The 18,592-nt window shown below is 46.5% G+C and overlaps 1 protein-coding gene and 1 long non-coding RNA gene across 18 annotated transcripts in view; one reads left to right on the forward strand and one right to left on the reverse strand.

Moving 5' to 3' along the window:
- Nucleotides 1–18,592, reverse strand: part of LOC125758066 (uncharacterized) — a 55,026-nt gene that overhangs the window by 25,376 nt on the left and 11,058 nt on the right. For 16 of the 17 annotated variants that reach the window (XM_049414727.1, XM_049414726.1, XM_049414722.1 and 13 more), the window contains exon 4: nt 4,610–4,716. In XM_049414727.1, the coding sequence (XP_049270684.1) occupies nt 4,610–4,716 (107 nt within the window). The remainder of the gene's footprint in view (nt 1–4,609; nt 4,717–18,592) is intronic. The other variant, XM_049414731.1, reaches the window with a different exon arrangement.
- LOC125758070 (uncharacterized) lies at nt 4,038–15,316 on the forward strand. The gene is made up of 2 exons (XR_007415793.1): nt 4,038–4,164; nt 15,202–15,316. It is a non-coding gene; the product is annotated as an uncharacterized LOC125758070 (long non-coding RNA).

Here is an 18,592-nt window from a genome sequence, read left to right on the forward strand (position 1 = left end):
AACTAAGCCGTTGCTGAACAGCTCGAAAACAGCTTCATAGTAAGTGCGCACCCTTATTGTCTCAAGAAATGCTGCGGCGATATGGCGGCGGCAGCTTGATTCATCGTGAAATGCCGACGAAGCGAGACACGCTGCGCATGGACGCAACGCTGACGCAGAAACTTCACTCAAGGAACGATTCAAGGTAGCTCCCGCGCTACCTTGACTATCTCAAGTAAAACGCTCAGCATTTTCTCCAGTCGAGGTGCGTTTCGAGTGAAGGGCGATTTGCGAATTGGACAACGGCCCTCAAGGACTCTTTCGAGTGAAGAGTCGAGTCGAGGAGCATTTGTGAGTACGGGGATTAGAAATAGGAACCTAAGAAATTGGTAGTAGCACGTGAAACCATGGCTTGTGTTCCCTGGTGGCGTCGATTCTGGTCACTAAAATAAAACTTCATTTGGGTATAGTTAGTACATATTCCTGATGCTAGCTAAAATTACAGCGCAAACGCACTTCTTTGTCCTTCTTGCTTCTTCTTTAGTTCTTTGTCCCTGCACCCATCTGAATATGATGTCATGTCTTAGCGTATGGAACGCTCTATCATTTTTGTTACACGCTTTGGTTTAGAGCTGTTGTCTGTGCATGTGCGGTAAAGTTGCCTGCGGCTTACATATGCATTGGCGAATGAAAGAATAAAGCAGTTGTTAGTCAGCGCTTGTGTCGCACACTTCTTCTCTTCGTGGGTGTCTTGTGCGTTCGCGGTGTAATTTTAGCGTCAGGATTCTGGTCACGGTGTAAGATATATACTGTGATTCTGGTTCAGCCGTCTCGATTCTTCCTTCCTGTGGTATAAGCCTACAAGTGTCAAAGCGTTCCCACTAACTCGCACCAGCACCGCCACGGGACGCTCTTCATTTTTCCATGCCAACTGGCCACGACTGGCGCGGTGCTACAACCTCATAATGGAAAACTAGCGTGGGTCGCCAGCGATACGACGCAAACGCAGCACGGGCAATGATGCAGCATGACCCGCGTCTTGCATAATTTTAATTTCGCCATGTGTGGTGTCCCGTGCGTTTCACCCAACGCAGCGTGCATTTGTATTCTGCCGTTAGTATCCCGGTAAACGGATTACGTCTTACTAAAGACTTATTCAAGGACGCTGATCTTGGATTTTATGCTGACTGTACCAAGGAGGTTAAAAAATTTTTTTTAACCTCCTTGGACTGTACATACTTGAATTTTGCTAAAGCATTTGACTCCATCTCACATGATTTACTTATGTTCAAATCCGCTCAACCTAGACTCCAGTGTACTACCATAGATTTAAGAATTTCTCTCTAATCATAGCCAATATGTGGCAGGTAATGCTTTTTGTTCGTCTAATTCCGCTGTGACGTCTGGTGCTCCACAAGGGTAATTTCGGGGCCGTCTGATTTTCTTACTTTGTAATAATGATTTCCTTACTTGTGGTTTTTATTCAGCTGTCAGACTATTTGCGACGTCTGCGCGCTTTACCAGAATATTACTAACAATACAGGTTATCTTAACCTGTAATGCGATATAGATAGAATATTCGAATGGTGCAATAAATATCTCATGACACTTAATACAATTAAATGTAAGGACATGCGGATTTCACGCCGCACCACTGCACATTTTCGCATACTTACTGCCTCAATAGCATTCGATTACCATCTGTTGACAATCACAAATACTTTGGCGTTCAATCTCATCTAATCTTTCGCGGAATATGCATACTGAATATGTGACTAATAACGCTAACCGCATGCTCGGTTGTCTGCGGCTAAACTTTCCCACCGTCCCATCGTCCCTAAAGTTAACACTACGAAACCTAGGTACGTCCTAAGTTAGAGTACGCAGGCGCCATATGGCATCGTGCTCATACAATTCTCATTGAAGCTCTCGAGGCCATTCAGAATATCGCAGCACGTTTCACATTATCGAATTATTCACGTCCTTCCAGTTTGATCCTTGAAGCGCACTCTAAACTTGCCTGACAACTCGTTGCGCCAATAGCAATCTCGCCTTAATATTTTCACAAAATATTCCAATATAAAAACTACTTGAAAAACGCCGTTTTTATCCACCTCGTTACACACCGCCAGGGACGGATTATTGCCATAAGGTGGGCCTATCATCTTGTCACATAAAACTGTGCAATGTCTCCGTATTCCTAGAACAAGCGCCGCCTGGAACAACCTTCCCGCCGGAATTGCCAGCATAACGTGAAAATGCTGCCGTCAATAACGTGTAAATTGTGAAATTCTGCCGAATTTTTTTTGTAAGGGCAGTGTGCACATCGTGGGCTTACCAGGAACGTCGAGTAAACTGGCGTTTAAAGGGTAACTCATGGTCTTTCATAATGTCAGCACTCACGTTAGAGCGCGGACTTGAGTATTATTGTAACGAAGTGCACTTTACGTTGCAATGATGTGAATATCATATCAATCAATATAGAGAGAGGAAGATAGCATAGCATAGCCATGTTATAATATATTATAGCAAGGGGGTCGAGAATGGAAGTGAGGGTCAGGAGCAGGGAAAGGGAATAAAAAACAAAGAAAGAAAGAAGTATACAAAGAGAGAACGATATAAACAGAAAGAAAGAAAAAGAGAGAAAAAGAAAATAGCACATCTATGCATAGTATAGTATAGCAAGGGGGTGAGAAAGGGGAAATAGACGGAGAGAGAAAGAATGAAAGAGAAATACAGCATAGTATAGCCATGCATAATGCAAGGAAAGTTAGAGTGAGGAGGAGGTAAAGAGTAGGGGAAGCCACTATCTTCGCTGTTTCCTCACTCTTCGCACCACTACTACGTAGCTGCCCGACTATTTTGATTGCCGCCACAAGGCTGGTACTTAAAGTCATTTTAAGATAAGTCACGCGAGACTCGTGAACAGAGTCTCACTTTTGGGACAGCTCAACAAACTTTATGATCTCGCACGAAATCGCTGCTAAATTCAACAATTTATGCGCTAATGTCAGCAAATATGATTTTGAATAGATCTTGCTGTACTCATTTCCATTTCCACCAAGAAGCTCTTCCATTTAGTCACCTAAATAAAGGCGTCGCAGTTGTTTTCACACACACGTGACTACTTCTGGCGACATTTGCTGCCCTTGGCTCAAGATGGCTTCTTTTGGCTAGCACTTCGTAGTTCTTGGCTATTTTTATATTTAGACCTCGCCACCCCGCAGTCTCTCTCTCTCAGTTTCTGTCAGTTTCTTTCTTTCTCTCTTTCTTTCTAGGCTTTCTCTTCCGTATATCGGTTATGTGCTTCTCTTTCCATTTCTTCACAAGACACACACATAGAAGAAACGCCTACAATGCACATCCATCGTATCGATCTCAATGGGCGTGCTTGCCACAGGCCTTATTATCCGCCAAATTACTTGGCGATACAGAAAAATAAATATCCTCATTTCACGATTGTTCGTTTCCAAGAGAAAATTCTCTTTGTTTGTAGTTTATTATATATATATTTATTATATATATATATATATTATATTATATATTTTATATATATATTAGTTTTATATATATAACAGCCGAGTTTCTGGTGTGCGTCCCTCGGACTTACCTCTGGCTTAAACAGCTCGGCTGTTAAAATAACCTGCTTTATCCCACATATAACCAGCCTCACCACATAAGCATGTCTGTCGTTGTGTTCTATTCGTCTAATGCCTTAAAGTGAGTGAGGGCGCAAAATCAGCACCTAGCCGCAATTATCTGCTCTATTAGCTTCGAAATAACAGGGCCTACAAAAGTGGATTTCTTGAACAACGCCGACTAAAGCAAGATAATCACCATTGACACCACATTCCTTGTATCACAGGGACGATTTATTTGAAAATAATATTTAACAGTACGCATAACTGGGCGTAATGTTAAACGCTGAAACTTCTTTTTACTTTCGACGTGCCATGTCCGCTGAAGAAAAGAACAATTTCTGCAAAGAGAAAAGAATGCGCATGAGAAGTCAAATTTGGTGCGAATAAATGATAAATCCAGCATTTCAGCCAATTCAGTGTACTTACACTTCTTCCTGCGGAGGAGGGTGGTGTAGTCGAAGGGAGTGCCGAGGCCGTAGCCGTAGTTCAGGCCGTAGACACCAATGCCGTGGCCGAGACCGTAGTGGCCAGCGCCGTAGCCGAGGTTTCCAACACCGTAGCCATAGACTGGAGCGGCTTGGTAGGCAGCGAAGGCTGGGGCAGCGTGGGCGACAGTAGCGACCGCTGGGGCATGGTGGAGGGTGGTGGTGGCAACAGCTGGGGCAGTGTGAACGGCAGCGACAGCTGGGGCAGCGGCGAAGGTGGCCACTGGGGCAGCGTGGGCGACGGTGGCCACAGCTGGGGCAGCAGCCACGAGTGGGGCAGACTGGAAGACCTTGGTGACAGCTGGGGCGGCGTAGGTGGCGACAGCTGGAGCAGACTGGAAGGTAGCCACGCGGGTCACGGCTGGAGCAGCGGCAACGGTAGCAACAGCTGGAGCGGCAGCCACAACTGGGGCACTCTGGTAAACCTTAGTCACAGCTGGGGCAGCCTGGTAGGTGACGCGGGATACAGCTGGGGCAGCGGCGACAACGGGGGCGGACTGGAAGACCTTAGTGACAGCTGGGGCAGCGAAGGTAGCGACAGATGGAGCAGACTGGTAGGTGACGTGGGACACAGCTGGAGCAGAAGCGACAACTGGAGCAGCCTGGTACACCTTAGTCAGTGCTGGGGCAGCCTGGTAGCTGACACTGGAGACAGCTGGGGCAGCAGCAACGACTGGAGCGGACTGGTAGGTCGTGACACGAGACACGGCTGGAGCAGCATGGTAGGTGGTAGAAACAGCTGGAGCAGCGGCAACAACTGGAGCGGACTGGTAGGTGATCACGCGGGACACGGCTGGGGCAGCTGCAACGGTGGCGACTGGAGCAGCAGCGTAGGAAGCGACAGCCGGAGCTGCGTGGACAGCGGTCACGGCTGGAGCAGCCTGGTAAGCGGAGACGGTACCAGCAACAGCTGGAGCGGAAACGGCGTAGCTGGCGGCTGGTCCATAGGCAAGGCCGTGGCCGACACCAAAGCCGGTGAGGCCGGAGTAGCCGATTCCGTGGCTGAGACCATAGCTGGTGAGGCCAACGCCGCTGCCGAGGCCAACACCACCAGCGAGGCTGTGGCCACCGTGGAGGAATCCAGCAAGAGCGCTGGAGGCCAGGGCCAGGACGACGCAGACGCGGAACTAGAAGAAATAATTGACATCAATATGGATATTAAAATTTACGTTCATGTCATTCCAAGTGTTCTTTTTATGAACAATGTTTTGTTGCAGATGCTTGGTATGCCTGGTTCGGTATTAACTTAATCCCCATATTGCCTCTCCGTGATTTTAGTCTTAAATGTTCTGCGATAATTTCCTACAGGAATGATTCGCAGGAAATTGTGGCAGAACATAGAAATTCACCAAAATGATAATTGCCCTCCCCATGTGAGACTTCATGCACTGACCGCATGTGATGGCATAAACGTTCTTTCGGTCTGGATAATTTGAGTCTATTGTTTTGTTGACGGTGATATTCGCTTGTGTTTCAGTACATTATATCATAGAAACGAGAACGTAAGAATAATTAGCTCCGATCTTTTTTATTTGGGGTTCCTAATACAGGCCCTTAAGAAAAATATATAATTTAACGTTGAAATCACCTAATTGTAATCAGTATATCTTCTTTATAAAAATAAATGAAGTTTTAAATCTGATAAATTGTACTCGTTTTGTAATTTCTATTAGTGCTTCTATTAGTGATCTATTCTGCTGAGAGCTCCTGGATTTATAGCCAATGTTGCAGACGGAATAAATCGTTGACGATTACAGAAACATCAAAGGCAGAACTTAGCCCTCCTTGTTGTATATAGATGGTGAGAAGTACGACTTGGGACTTAGCGCCCTGAACCAACTTGCGCCGAGTGAGCACTGAAATGAATGTGTTATAGTACTTTAAACCGACTGCAGGCTCAATGCTCCGGACGAATTGGGCTTACCATGGTTGTTGAAGTAGTACCGTCGGCAAACCAAGGGCTGCTGAAGTGGCACCGACTTCCACCCATTTTTATACTCAATTTGCGAAGGAGTGAAAGCGAAAAATGAAAGGATGCGGTGGTAGTGAGGGAAGTAACGGTACCATATTACGCATTTAACCAGAATTTTTTTTCTAACCTCGGGCAGATTTAGAGGAGGAGATCCGGTTGAGGGCTCGCATAGCGTTTTTTGCAAGAAGAATAATGCACTCCGGCGTTTTTCTTTGCTGATTCTTCTTTTTATCTTTGGAGCTGGCTCTCCCGGAGATGAGAGCACTCGTGCCGCTCATGCTAAAGGTGATAAATCTCTTACTTTTGTCCCGGTTTCTCTTCGCTAAAATAAGCAAAAACGATTGAGCAAGGCGACCAAGCGAAAAATGATGGCTGGGCACCCAAGAGAGAGGCGTGAGGGAGTCGCAGTGTTTAAGGTACTTCTATGGAGACATATATTGAAACCATCTATCTTAAGAAAAAAGAAAGCGTGCCGACTGCGTTCCATTTTGGAAAGATGCCGTTAAATTTTCTGCTCTGGATTTTGCATGCGTGCGTGTCTGTGACAGAAAGACGTAGCGACAACGTTCTTATAATATAAATTGTGTCATAACGTTCAATGCTTCGCGGCCTCTGCATTAGGTGTTTCGAAACTGTGGATCACTCAGTCTTGACTGTAGGAACGTGTTTGGAGTCACAGCAGACATACATATTCAGGGAGGTAACGAGTGCCGAAAGAACTCTTTATTTGGTCATTATATGAGTGCAAAAAGGCTTTTTGAAGAGTGGATTTGCACGCACAGAACGCGCCCCGCCCCGGTGGTCTAGTGGTTATGGCGCTCGACTGCTGACCCGAAGGTCGCGGGATCGAATCCCGGCCGCGGCGGCTGCATTTTCGATGGAGGCGAAAATATTTGAGGCCCGTGTACTTAGATTTAGGTGCACGTTAAAGAACCCCAGGTGGCCGAAATTTCCGGAGCCCTCCACTACGGCGTCTCTCATAATCATAGCTTGGTTTTGGGACGTTAAACCCCAGATATTATTATTATGCACGCACAGAACGCGTACATTGTCTAAACGTGCGTCTTTCCTTTAGAAGAGGAGAACTTCGGGCCAGTTGGTGATGCACACTTGGTATGCATCGCAGTCAAGTACGCAGTCGACCAGGCAACACCAGCGAAGGGGAATGCGCACTTGCGCTTCACATTCCCGTGGCCTTTTTTGTGCGTACGTTTGCTACGTGTTATATCGCGGGTTTTTCACGCCTGACGCAGTTTTTTTGTTGCTGATTACTGAGTGACTTGTGCTGATGTGCTTATTGTCTAGCTGCGGCGATGCTTTGTAATAAATGTTCACAGTTTTTAGTACCGCTTGTCCCGTCCGTCTCATCTTTCTGTCCCGTGTATTGCGCTTCACATTGCCAAGTATACGTCTTTTGCAGAGTATCTTGTGATGTTCTCTTTTAATTTTAGAATCATGTCGCGGAAATGACCTTGGCAATACCGTTCCACGTTGAATTAGTTTTATGAGCTTTCGCTATCTGAGTTGTCGTTGTTCCTTCTTTATTTGGTTTGAATAAGCTATTGTATCTCCATGATCAGTTACGATGAAATTGGGCGAGAAACAAAGCACACCACAGAGAACTCTATAAATGGTCTTAACACATCACATTTCGGACACTGCAGGGTAGGTTTTGTCGCATTATAGAGTATGTATTTGGACCACCTTTAGTAAACGGGAGTTTTTTTTCTTTTGTTTTTGACGGCACATGATTTCTGGGAGGAGTCGGGTAGGTACATTGTATATGACACAATTGTCGCTAAAAAGGCACACAACGCAGGCAAGAAACACGAGGACGACTCACAGACGCGTTTCTTTCCTTCGCTGTGTGTCTTTTTAGCGCCAGTTATGTAGAAAGTACCAACTAGGCCACGAACACGTTCTCACGAAGGTTGTTTTTGCTCTTGGATAGTTTTAACTCTCACAATCAGTGTCGGGCGCATCAACATTGCTAATCCAGGGCGCAGCCAACTTTCTTTCCGTCAGGTCAGGTTTAAGTAATAGAAGTATTGGCTGGACTTAGGACAAGGAGAAGAACGAAGGACACAGAACAGACCTTGTCCCCTGCTCGAACATTTTCAGCACAATAATAATAATTGCTGGGGCTACATGTCCGAAAATCATCATATGATTACAAGGCACGCCGTAGTGGAGGGCTTCGGAAACTTCTACCATCTGGTGTTCTTTACCGTGCACCTTAATCTAAGTTCACGGGCCTCAAGCATTTCACCTCCATCAAAACACGGTCGCCGCGTCCGAGATTCGATCCCGCGACCTTCGGGTCAGCAGTCGAGCGCCATAACCACTAGACCACCGTGGCAGGTGTAACATTTTCAGCATTTCACTGTCTTTCTTTCACTGCGCTGGAACACTCCCAAAACGCCCTATGAATCCGTGCACCAATGTCCGTCTATGTATGTAAACGAAAACAAAGTGGCGCAAGCTTTTTCTCTATTTACTTATATAGATGTTCACTGACGCATGGAGTGATCAAGTGTGTTGGGAGTGTTCTAGTGGCGTGAAAGAAAGCGAAGTGCTCAAAATGAGGAACAGAACATTTCAAGGGTGAAGGCTTGCGTGTACCAGTTAACTCTATCGTTCTAATCTTACGAACGCAGACAAGCTGACAAACAATCTTAGAATAACCGAGAGCTGAGCTGAGCTTTTAGAATGACAAACGAGCGCTGATTCGCAGCAGTTTATTCATAGAAAAGACAGAACATATCAGCTCCAAGTACCAACATCGGGCATGCGCTGAACGAGAAAGGAGAGTTATTAAAACAGAAAGAAATGAAGACAAACATTTCAGACCTACAGCAGTTATTTCCGAGACATGGGTTCCCTACCACACGTCAGTTGCTCCAGTTTTTTGTGGTGCGATCGTTTTTTGCGGTTAGATGGCAGGTCTGATTGAAAGGTTACACAGAGGTGGATACGCGCGAATTTATAGGGATAGTGAAAGTGAAGCCCCCGGCACGATAAAAAAGGATCGTTTGCAATGTTCGAGATTTTTATGCTTACATTCGAGCTGTTGTAGTTGCAAATGTTGGCGCACGCTTGAAGCACTGAGAGAAATGGTATCCATTATACTGAATGGGTTATAACCAAGCCACGTGGTTCCTGAAGAAAGTAAGAGTTCAGGGGGTCTTCGGCGGTGGAGGCGGGGGCAGTCGAAAAACGCAGTGGTGGTTCTCGGGTAATTCTAGTGGATCGTATATGCCTGGCGAACTTTGACGAAGCAGAGAGTGGAATAAAATTTTGTATGGTGGCAATGACTAAGTTATGCGAAACAGAGCGCAAGGAATATAAAGAAAACAACAATTATTTAAGAACTACACATTTAGGGCCCGTGCGCACGAGACTTGTTCAAAATTTAGAGCAACGCAGGCACCTACAAAAGTGAACATTGAGATCTTCGAATAAGTACAGTTAGATACTAAGGAGGTGAAGTAAGGAACAACACAGAGCTGAGACAGAAAAGGAGACTGTTTGTATTTGGTTGCGCTAATTTTTGTCTTTAAAACTCACAGGGTTCCTTATGCATTCCCCCAAGACGACTTGAACACGAAAGCCTTCTGCCGCGACTGTTTCATCATCATCATCATCATCATCATCATCATCATCATCATCATTATCCTCGGAGCTTCAGAAGTCGCGTGAGTATATAGCTGCTCTACCTTGTTGATGCTGTGACTGATGTAATCAGGATGATTAATTCTATCTTAGCCTATATTGTAATGCGCTGGAAGTTTTGAACCACACACTCGTTGCGGATTTCACATGGTGTGACACCTGGCGCAGTTCTGCACTTCGGCAACGTAGCATTGCATCTGTTAACGTGACTCTCCGAACGACATGGCGACTGCATAGGGTCCCTTTCCTACGATGTTTGAAGCATTAACATCGCTCTGTGATACAACGCTTGACAGCCACGCGGAATAACTGGGCTCGACTATCGGGCTCGAAGCCTGGTCTTTATCTGCGTTTTACGAGGTCGCGTGAACCTTTTAACCCCACGCCGTGTCTTTCAAGGTTGGTTTCTCACGGGAGACGACGCTTTCGTTTTTATAATGCAAGACCAAGTAGCCCAATAACTATGCCCGCTACAGTTAGATTGCACGTTTTGAACCCTAGCAATTTATATGGGAGCGGGTTATTTACAAATAAATAACTTTAACTGATTTGACGCGCTCAGACGCGCATGCTGCCTCGAACACAAGCCCCTTTTACAATCGTCTACCCTCACTCACACCGAGAAGAGAAAGCCCTTTATTTACAGTTGAATGAACAGTGTATTCGCCTACTTGCTATTCTGCAGGGAGACGGGAGGAGGGGAAGAAAAGCCATAGAAGGGGGTAGGCAGAAGGATGTGTAAAAAAAAGGCAAGCGAAAAGCACTGATTTTCTTGTTCGCATGCATCGAATCTATTGGTTTTCTCAGAAATCTGTGATCATTCATTTAACAACTTATGCATTTTGCATACATTGTTAATCTCATACTTTCATTTAAACACAAAATTGTTTTATGCCGGGGTCCATTAAGACTTTCATGACGTATTTCCGCCACGGAAATACGTCAATAAAATGGACAAAATCGCATGGCAAAGGAAAAAAATAAAGTTCCCCTTGTCAGGAGTCGAAACCATGGCCTCTCGGTCCACAACGATGGCTGGAGGGTGTTTAGCCCACTATGCTACCGCCAAACACATTACGGACGCTACATGAACGTGCCTTTTATCTTTCAGACTTTCATCTCACAGTGCTCTTAGATGAATGGATGGATCCTATGAGCGCCCCTTTACAACATGGCGGTGACATGTGTGCCACCAGGCTCAAAAAAAAACAAAAAAAAACGCGCCGTTGCTACGCCTGTCCCATTCGGTGCGTTTACAATAGAAGTGTAATTTCATCAACGCTTTAACACACCGCAAGGTGGCGGCTTTAGCCGAAGCCTCGCTCGTAGCATTCATCCATATCGAAAAAATAGCTCTCCAACGCTCGCCTGGCTGTCGTACCGCTTCCCTGCACACCCTGTGAGAATAAACGAACCGGCTAGAGGGAAGACACGACGCTCGTCGCGTTTCTCTTCGCGTTTCACCACGCTTTGAAGGAGTGCATATCGAGCATCAGTGTTTACTATGTGCTTGTTGATGCCATCTTTGCGCGGAATTCACCATATGCGGTGTCCACGTATATGTTAAGAACTTGAGCTACCGCAAAGGTTAAATCATGATCACGGGCGTTGTTCATCGGTACGGAGATGTGCCACTAGGCGTCAACGTGAGTGCGTCCACATCAAGCGATGCTATATCTGCCAAACAACAGTAGGCATTGTTCAAGCTCTCATATACCAACGCACTATAAAGAATAAACTTCTCATGTGATGACACGTTTCACTTTCGTGTTATACCGATTCCTATGACGGAGGGATCAGCCATCATTTTTTTACTAATAACTTATTCATTAACGCAGCTCTTGCATTGAAACTGACTCTACGTATTAAAGCGATATTGTTAAGATGCTTGTTTCGCAGAAATTGTGGTCGGTGGCGGCGTCGACATCGCTGCTTATGAGCGAAATATCGGCGTTGTCCGTGAGCGAAAATTCGAGATAGATGCAAATAAATAATGAAAAAATTCGGCAGATCCCTCGCACTGTGGGAATCGGTGTCATGCGAAGCATTCAGCGAGTAATTGGCTGAGCTGCATTTTTTCGGCCTTGAGCAAAGCGTTACGAGGTAGATCGACGTGATATTGTAAGTGGCGTAGTTGTGTGCATATTGAGGTACGTCGACTACACTGGCGTTTAAAGCAGGGGTCGACAACCTGCGGCCCCCAGCACAACGCCGAATCCAGACGCCCCCCCCCCCCTCCCTTTAAAAAAGAGGCAGGAGTCAGGGGAACATTAAAACTTGGAATGAAGAATTTGTAAAGAGGGTGTGTGTGCTGTAGCCGACGTTTCGACAAGTGGACTTGTCTTCTTCAAGGCTGGAACTTAGTGACATGCTGCTGAAAATAATCATATTTTCTATTCCAGTTTTGTATACTATTGTGAATTCGCGGAATTTTTTCTCTTTGCCTACTTATGTTTAGACATAATAAGCTCAACATAAACCCCAGTGTAGTGACATGAATTAAAGAATTTGCCCTTAACTGTAGCCGGAATGTGACAGCTAACGGTTTTTGTTCCCTTATTTCCGCTGTAACGTCTGGTGTCAAACATGGGTAAGTTCTGGGCCTTTTTCTTCTCTTAATTTGTAGCAAAGCCCTCTCTACCTGTGTTTCTTCTTCCACTGTCACATTATTTGCAGACAACTGCGTACTTTACCAGAATATTAACGCGGCAGCGTTAAAGAGCTCGTATCGCAGAAATTCCGCCGTCGGCGTCGGCGCCGTTGGTTGTGAGCGAAAAATCATCATCTTGTCCGTGACCGAAAAATCGAAAAAGCTGCAAATAAAATAAATAATAAAAATGTTTGGTCCGAGTGAGAATCGAACCCAGGCCGTCTGCGTGGCAAGCAGGTGTTCTACCACACAGCCACGCCTCTGCTTGGAGCTGCACTGAAAGTAACGTTCCTACTTCCCAAAAATACGCGTCCTGTATACGGGTGTCACAGTACGAGATGTAATGTCGCAGTAATATTGCGCGGTACAAGCGTACATTGCCATCGGACGTCACACCATGTCAATATCATAACGACTTAGTGGTTTAAAGACAGCCGCCCATTACAAAAGGCACACACATTACTGCGCGTATTCCCTTAAGACCACGTAGTGGGTGCATCGCAACTTCGAAAAAGTTTCTCGCGCATAATTGCTCCTGGTTAAAAGCATGCTACCCATTACATAAGGCACACGCCTTAGTGCGCGCATTCTGCTAAACACTCGTAGTGCTCGAAGTGCGCACTAGGGGCAGGTGATCGCTATCGCGTTCAACTCTTAAAGGCGAAGCTTAAGCGTCCCCCCAATTTTTGGTAAACACAGGTCGTCCAAACATGCAACGTGGTCTATTAGAGTATTAGAATGGGGGCAATAAATGGTTCATGACACCTAATACGACTACATGTAAGAACATGCGAGATTCACGCCACACCACTAGCAAGTTTCGCGTACCTACTCCCCCACTAACATTACAGTGCCATCTCTCGACAATTATAAATACCTTGGTGTTCAATCTCTTCTAATCTTTGGCGAAATTTTGTATATGTGACTAATAACGCTAACCTTTGTGCGTCGAAACTTCTCCGCTGACCCAACATCCATAAGGTTAACACTTTACAAAACCTTGGTAGGTTCTCAATTCGAATTGGCATGCGCCATTGGCACCCTACTCATACAATTCTCATTCTAACTTTCGAAGCCATTGAGAATCTGCTGCCACTTTTTCTTATCGAATTACTCACGCCATTTCAGTGTCACATCCAGGAAGATCGCACTAAGCTTGCCTGACAATTCGTAGCGCCAAAAATCATCTCGCCTTGATCTTCTTCGCAATATCTACGATTATAACAGCAACTTGAAGGACTCCCTGCTTCATCCACGTCGTTATATATCGCCAAGAACGGATAATTACTATAAGGGGCCTCCACTATGTCACACAAAACTGTGTAATCACTCTTCATTTCTAGGACAAATGCTGCCTGGAACCACCTTCCCGCCTGAATTGCCACCATAAGAGATCAAGAGGCTTTCTGAGTTGCGTTGCAACATCTCTTGTTACCTTTTTTACCTGCACTTGTTGCTCTTCGTTTTCTTCGCTTCGTTCTGTAGTGCTTTCAGTCCAAGAACGGAATTTTTAATCAGTAAATAAAAAATAAATACAATACGGTATTCGTACATTGTACCTATTACAGATTGAAATAACAAAAAAGTTCATCGACGATTACGATACTGCTTAATGCGAATTCTGAGCGCAGCTTCATGTTGGGGCAACGCTAACTGTGTTTTGGCTATCCGCAGTTGTAGCAATGTAACATTTGTTACATATTGCCACAGAAACTGCCAGCACTCGTATGCTACGCACACCATTCTATGCATTGCAGGTGTCGCGAACCAAGCGAAACGCGACAAGCCAGCCGCAGTGCACGTGCCAGCCCTGCATGCGCACGAGCTCCTACTGCGTTTCATGTTGGGCAAAGCGCGCTGTGTTTGAAGTTTTGGCTATCCGCAGTTGAAGCAATGTAACATTCGTTACAAGTGCCACAAAAACTGCCAGCGCTCCTGTTACGACAAGCGAAGCCAGATTCAGTGCACCTGCCAACCATGCATGCGCACGAGCTGCGACCGAGGGGTCAGCGTGCGTGACGGAGAAAAAAAAGCGAGGTTGGAGGCCAGTGGTTCGTGATGTTGACAGACTGCGAGTTCACTGTCTTTCCGCCTGGTTCCCTCTGTCGGTTACACCGCCGACGCAAGGCAACGGCCAGTGGCTCGCGATATGGGCAGATTGCGCGTCCGCTCGCTCTCGTCCTTGTTCGATTTGTTGGTTGCGGTGACAACGACACCACTCAACGCAGGGACGGCACGTATAAGCTGAGATCTAGAAATATAAAAAAATTGGCCACTCTGAGTCAAGACTCATCCCATAGGCCTGTATGCATTTTGTTATATACCCGTAGTGCTTTCATGTGAGTACGTTCAGAAAATTAATATGAAGCAGCAGCCGCATTGATCTGCTCTACCGGCTTCGACTTCACAGTACCCACAAGAGTGGTATTTCTTGAAAACGGAATACTGCAAAGGAACCACCACTGCTACTACATTCGTTGTATCACAAGAACCATTTATTTGGAAACAATATTTAACAATATGCACAACTGAGCCTAAGCTCACAGTCTTCGTCTTACGTTCGATGTGGCATGTCCTCTGAAGAAAAAAACAATTTCTGCAAGGAGAAAGGAATACACATGAGAAATAAACTTTTGTGGCAATAAATGTTAAATTAAGCATTTCAGCCAATTCACTATACTTACACTTCTTCCTGCGGAGGAGGGTGGTGTAGTCGAAGGGAGTGCCGAGGCCGTAGCCGTAGTTCAGGCCGTAGACACCAATGCCGTGGCCGAGACCGTAGTGACCAGCGCCATAGCCGAGGCTTCCAACACCGTAGCCGTAGACTGGAGCGGCGTAGTAGGCAGCGAAGGCTGGGGCAGCGTGGGCGACAGTAGCGACCGCTGGGGCATGGTGGACGGTGGTGGTGGCAACAGCTGGGGCAGCCTGAACAGTAGCGACAGCTGGGGCAGCGTGAACAGCAGCGACAGCTGGGGCAGCGGCGAAAGTGGCGACTGGGGCAGCGTGGGCGACGGTGGCCACAGCTGGGGCAGCAGCCACAAGTGGGGCTGACTGGAAGACCTTGGTGACAGCTGGGGCGGCGTAGGTGGCGACAGCTGGAGCAGACTGGAATGTAGCGACGCGGGTCACGGCTGGCGCAGCGGCAACGGTAGCAACAGCTGGGGCAGCAGCCACAACTGGGGCACTCTGGTAGACCTTAGTCACAGCTGGGGCGGCCTGGTATGTGACGCGGGAGACAGCTGGAGCAGCGGCAACAACGGGAGCGGACTGGAAGACCTTGGTCACTGCTGGGGCAGCGAAGGTAGCGACAGCAGGAGCAGACTGGTAGGTGACGCGGGACACAGCTGGGGCAGCAGCCACGGTGGCAACGGCTGGGGCAGAGGCGGCTACTGGAGCAGCCTGGTAGACCTTAGTCACAGCTGGGGCGGCCTGGTAGCTGACACTGGAGACAGCTGGGGAAGTGGCCACAAGTGGAGCGGACTGGTAGGTAGTCACACGGGAGACAGCTGGAGCAGCAGCGACAAGTGGGGCGGACTGGTAGGTGGTCACGCGGGACACGGCTGGGGCAGCGGCAACGGTGGCGACTGGAGCAGCGGCGTAGGTGGCGACAGCCGGAGCAGCGTGCACAGCGGTGACAGCTGGGGCAGCGTGAACAGTGGTCACGGCTGGAGCAGCATGGTAAGTGGAGACAGCACCGGCAACAGCTGGAGCGGCAACAGCATAGCTGGCGGCTGGTCCATAGGCAAGGCCGTGGCCGACACCAAAGCCGGTGAGGCCGGAGTAGCCGATTCCGTGGCTAAGACCATAGCTGGTGAGACCAACACCGCTGCCGAGGCCAACGCCGCCAGCGAGACTGTGGCCACCGTGGAGGAATCCAGCAAGAGCGCTGGAGGCCAGGGCCAGGACGACGCAGACACGGAGCTATAAGAAATGTTTTGCAGTACAATAGACATTAATTAAGGTTATCCGAATCGGTCTGTTTTTATTTCTGCTAGCAATATTATACTGCCGAAAATGCTATATCTATGTCTTTGTTAATCGCGGAACCCTCACTATGTCTTCTAGTGCATTTGACCTTTCACCAGCTACAATAATGTTCTGCAGAAATGTTTGCGAGATTTTCCCAATTCGAGGTGACCAGCAAAACTTATTTTACGTTATGCATGTACTGGATATAATGACACATGCGTTTCTTCACTCAGGACTATTTTACAACCTGTTTTGTTCTTATAATGTGTCGATGCTGTTTGCTCGCTTTCGATTGCGTTAAAAAAAGAAGAAAACAAATTGGTGAGATAATGTGCTCCAAAAATTTTGCACTGCGTGCTGATAGCGCACTCACTTGAGAAATATATGCACTGCGACGTTGGAACTGCTACGTATCCCTGGTTTCAAGGATTCTTCATCATTCTACATATCAAAAATCCTTGAAAGGGACGGGTCGCTGGAGCGGACATTACGACAAGGAGACAGTTTGTTCATGGGTTTTTCATTTCTACAAGCTTCGATCTTCATCTAAGCTGCTGTGGAATTGATTCTGTGATACAGACTTATGAACATGGAAGTATAATATCTTGTACTCATTTTGAAATTAGTATTAGGGATAAGAGGTGCTCTGTTTACAGCCGATGTAGCGGACAAAACGTAACCATCACGGTTACTCAGAAGTCGAAGTGAGAATGTAGCGCTCCTCGTTGAATATTTACACTGAAAAGTACGACTTGTGATATCGGTGGCAAGGCGGACGTGCTTCGAGTGAGAGCCGAAATGAAGGCGCTTAAATTCTTTATACCGAAGGGAACTCCAATGCTTAAGACGAATTCGGCTTACCATGGCTGTTGCAGTAGTACCGTCGGCAAACCAAGGACTGCTGAAGTTGCATCCACTCCCACCCATTTTTATACCCATTGTCTCAAGGAGTGAAAGCGAAAAAAGAAAGGATGTGGTTAAAGTGAGGGATGGAACTCTAACTCATTACTCACATAACCAGAATTTCATTCTAATCTCGGGACAGATTCACAGCCATAGATCCGGTTGAGGGCTCGCTCAGCGTGTTATGCAGAAAGAATAATGCGGTTCGCCGTGGTTTTTTGCGAGGTGTTCTATTGTTTTTTTTGTCTTTAGAGCTGTCTTACGCATAGCTGAGAGCGCTCGCGCTAAGGCTGATAATTTTTTTATTCTTCCCCTCCTTTTTTTTTCTCACTAACGTAGGCAAAAGCGATTGAGCAAGAAAACCACGCGAAAGGCGAGGGCTGGGTAGCAAAGTGAGAGGCGTGAGGTGGTTCGTAGTCGGAAGGTCGCGCTGCCGTAGGTACTTCTATGGAGACATATATTGAAGCCCTCAGGCATCATCTACCTAGAGAAAAAGGAAGGTACACCGACTGCCTCCCGTTGTCGCCATAAGTCGTTCAATTTTCCTCATTTTTCTGTTCTGGACACACGTGCGCGTCTGTGCCAAAAGGCAAATCAAGGGGCGTCGAGAACGTTCGTAAAATGAAATTGTTAAATCACTTTCAATCTTTCGCGGCCTCAGCATTAGGTGTGACGAAACTGTAGATCACTCAGTTTCGACTGCACAAGCGTGCTTGGTTTGACAGCAGACTGTTGTATTCAAGGAGATAAAGAACGCGAAAATACCTCTTTATTTGTTCATTATATCGATTCATTGTTTTGTTTTTTTAAATATTGACCTGCCTGCGCGCAGCACGTATCGAAACGTACGCCTTTCATGTCGAGTTGATGGTATGTGCCTGGCAAAGGCCGACGAAGGTGCGAGTAGGGCGAAATTTTCTTTGTTCGAAATGACTAAGTACTTTAGAACAGACCACCAGGAAAGTGAAAAAAGAATAACGACGATCATGTCAGAACTCCAAAGTTCGGACACTGCACTTGAGACTTCTTGGAAATCAAAAGAAAGCAGACGGTAACAAATCTGAATGGTGAACTTTTCGAATAATCACAGTTAAATATTGAAGATGTTTACTACCGCAACACAAGGTAACGGCGACGCGAAAAGGAGACGCTTATATTTTGTTGCGCTAATTTATCTCTTCAAAAACTGACAAGGGTCTCTTATTGATACACCTAAGTCAAATAAAAGTGGAAAATCATCCGGTGTGGCCATTTTATTGTCATCTTCATCGTTATCACCATCATCATCGCACGTCCAGAGGTCACGTGAGTAACTGCACAC

Source organism: Rhipicephalus sanguineus, chromosome 4 (assembly GCF_013339695.2).
Source record: "Rhipicephalus sanguineus isolate Rsan-2018 chromosome 4, BIME_Rsan_1.4, whole genome shotgun sequence".
NCBI lineage: Eukaryota > Metazoa > Arthropoda > Arachnida > Ixodida > Ixodidae > Rhipicephalus > Rhipicephalus sanguineus.